The sequence below is a fragment of the Cryptomeria japonica genome, unplaced genomic scaffold, assembly GCF_030272615.1.
Source record: "Cryptomeria japonica unplaced genomic scaffold, Sugi_1.0 HiC_scaffold_232, whole genome shotgun sequence".
NCBI classification, from domain to species: Eukaryota; Viridiplantae; Streptophyta; class Pinopsida; order Cupressales; family Cupressaceae; genus Cryptomeria; species Cryptomeria japonica.
The window spans coordinates 80,633-83,275 of record NW_026729054.1 but is presented as its reverse complement, the minus strand read 5'-3'; the positions used below and the strand labels follow the sequence as shown (position 1 = coordinate 83,275).

Sequence of the window (2,643 nt, the reverse complement as noted above, 5' to 3'; positions counted from 1 at the left end):
TTTTATCGTTGTGAAATCTACTCTGTGCTTTTGTTATTTGTTTCCTCTACCTCTTGCCATCAATTTGAGAAAAAAGAAAAACACATATTTCAGACATTGAAAACACAATACTTCACCATATCAGTGAGCAAAATCCAACAGATTGAAATGGAAAAAGTCTAATATTCCACATTAGTGTCTGATATATGCAGCAATGTACAAATTTTCAGCTTTGTTCCATACTACAACCAAAAAAAATATAGAAACTTAAGAAACATCTAGTAGAAGCAATTCTACACTTCTCGAAGCTTACCAATGATTTCTGAAAGTGTAGACTTTGACTCTCTCAACGTATCAACGCTCTGGAGAAGCTTCCTCCGCTTAGTTGTTGTTATCGGGCTCTCTTCGAGAATATCACCCATCTTTGCTGACTCTCCAGTCCCTACCACTTCCTTGACAATTAAGTTCACAATATCATTTTGAACCATTTGATGGAATGTAAAGCGAAGATGGAGAGGAATCTCGTCAGCAAGTCTCATCTTTACCATACTCCAATATGCCATGACACTCATCTTCATCTCAAATGCCGCTTCCAGCTGATTATGGCCTTTTGGCACTGTTTGTAGATTTATTTCACCAATTCCTTTAAGCATAACAGAGCTCTGATTCTGTTTTATCGCTTTCATAAAAGTTTTCCTCAATCCTTGCCAATTTTGCTGAGACTCCAAATAACCAGGATTCATGGTGAAAAAAATGGTCTTCTGTTTTTGGAGGCTGTCTAGCACAAACTGAATGCATTCCTCCTTTTTCCTGTCGATAAGAGCTTGGAAAGCTCTGCGTGAAGCTGAATGAAGGAGGGGATAGCATTGTGTTTCGCTATCAATAACACGACATACAACCTTGTCTATATATTCGCAAGCCCTTATGGCTATATCCCTACTTCTCTCTGACACAATCTCGATACGGCTTTGTATGAGACTGGCTAAAACAGAATGGGGTAGTGAGTTGTGAAGACTAATCCCTTGGGCTTCTTCCATTAATTTTACTTCTTCAGCCAGAAATTCACCAGGGGTTTCTTCGATTGCTGTTGATAGATCATGTGAATAGCTCTCAAACATCCTATGGAGGCAGGCAATACAGTGCATTTCAGGTGCAGCGGAAAACAGCTCAATATCCCCCTGTACAACAAGCTTGTGCAAAATACATTTGATAGAATCCATGAGTCTCATGAATTCTATCATGGCTTCTCCAGAGTTGGAGATATTGCGAGGCAAAGCATTCAGTTCTGACTGCCTCTTCGAAAGTGTTACATCAATATTTTTGACTATTTTGGGCAAGCGTTTACTGATACCTATCATTTGAATCTCTATAAGCTTTTGGGCCAACACAGGTATTCCAACCATAGTCTTGTCAATTTTAGAAAGGTCGGGATCTTTTGTGAACAGTTCATACTCCATTTGCCTTGCCTGAAAATTAGTTTCATTCCCAACCCTGTTTCTCACGCAGACATACTCAAAACCTATATTTACAGCATCATCTGTAACTTTCTCTAGTACACCCTTAGGTGCTTTATCTACCTTAGTGACAACAGCCAGTGTTCTTTCCCCCTTTTTATCTACTCGTTGGGACATTTTAATGGACTCACAGGCGGGGAAATCCGCAGCAGCAGGTAACACATTCAGTATTATGTTCTGCTTGGGAGCTATATATTGCATTATGATACGTGAAATTTGCTCGTACATATCTTGAGGCTGGCCATGCACAGGCACCCTTGATATACCAGGTAAATCAATCATGGTGAGATCTGGAGCATTGGGCTTGCATATATTGAGTGTTACTGGAGTGTCGCCAATACCCTTTCCTGTTCCTGCAATCTCCTCTGTAACTGAATTGAGTGTTTCTGCTATACTCGATTCTGCAATGCTGCTTCGTTTCTTTCCATTGTATTCAATAAAGATTTGACGTTCCTCCGGTTTGCAGTTCTGCAATCTCACGACAACAGGGACTCGTGTACAAATTCCCTGACCTCTTGGTAGGCTAATGCCTGTGAGAGACTCCAGCACACTTGACTTCCCAGATGACTGGTCTCCAATAACAACAATGCTTGGAAGATTAATACCTTCTTTCATTACTCCCAGACGACGTAGAGTGTCAACTGTATCCAGCAGTGGACGAATGCGCTCATTGTAACTCTCACTAAGAGATAGGGTTTCCCCATTCTCAATGTCTGGACTGTCAAGAATTTGAGTCATATTACCTCGCTCTTCTGTGTAAGCCATGCTGCATGCATAAAAATATATAATTTTTAGAAAATGTTTGATATATAAATCCTCTAAAATTACTGCAATTATTGTGTATTGAAACAAAATCGATGTAGGGTAGATAACTCAATAGCTGAACACGTACAAATGAATTGCGTGTATTAGAATATCCACTAATTTCTCCCACGAAGCTCCAGATATTAATTATAACTGCAAAAAAATCAGAAACAATTAGGAATCTTCTAAAAATATCATGTTGCTATTTTTTAACAAATGCAGTTTTAGTTCCCAGAAGTTTTTTTGCATGTAGCAAAACCTGTATTCATTACAAGAGAAGTTGGTATCATTTGGATATTCAACATTTTGTGACTGAGTGTCCTTTGGTGTTTTGGATCTTAAGCAA

General features: G+C 39.1%; 1 protein-coding gene across 1 annotated transcript; it reads right to left on the bottom strand.

The window, feature by feature from the left end:
- Positions 1–272: 272 nt before the first annotated feature.
- On the bottom strand, positions 273–2,258 carry LOC131869070 (dynamin-related protein 4C-like). The gene has a single exon (XM_059215724.1). The coding sequence runs from the start codon at positions 2,256–2,258 to the stop codon at positions 273–275; it is 1,986 nt and encodes a 661-aa protein (XP_059071707.1).
- Positions 2,259–2,643: the final 385 nt, after the last annotated feature.

Excerpts from the sequence above, each read along its gene's own strand:
- LOC131869070 (XM_059215724.1), bottom strand. The coding sequence starts at position 2,258 with ATGGCTTACACAGAAGAGCGAGGTAATATGACTCAAATTCTTGACAGT.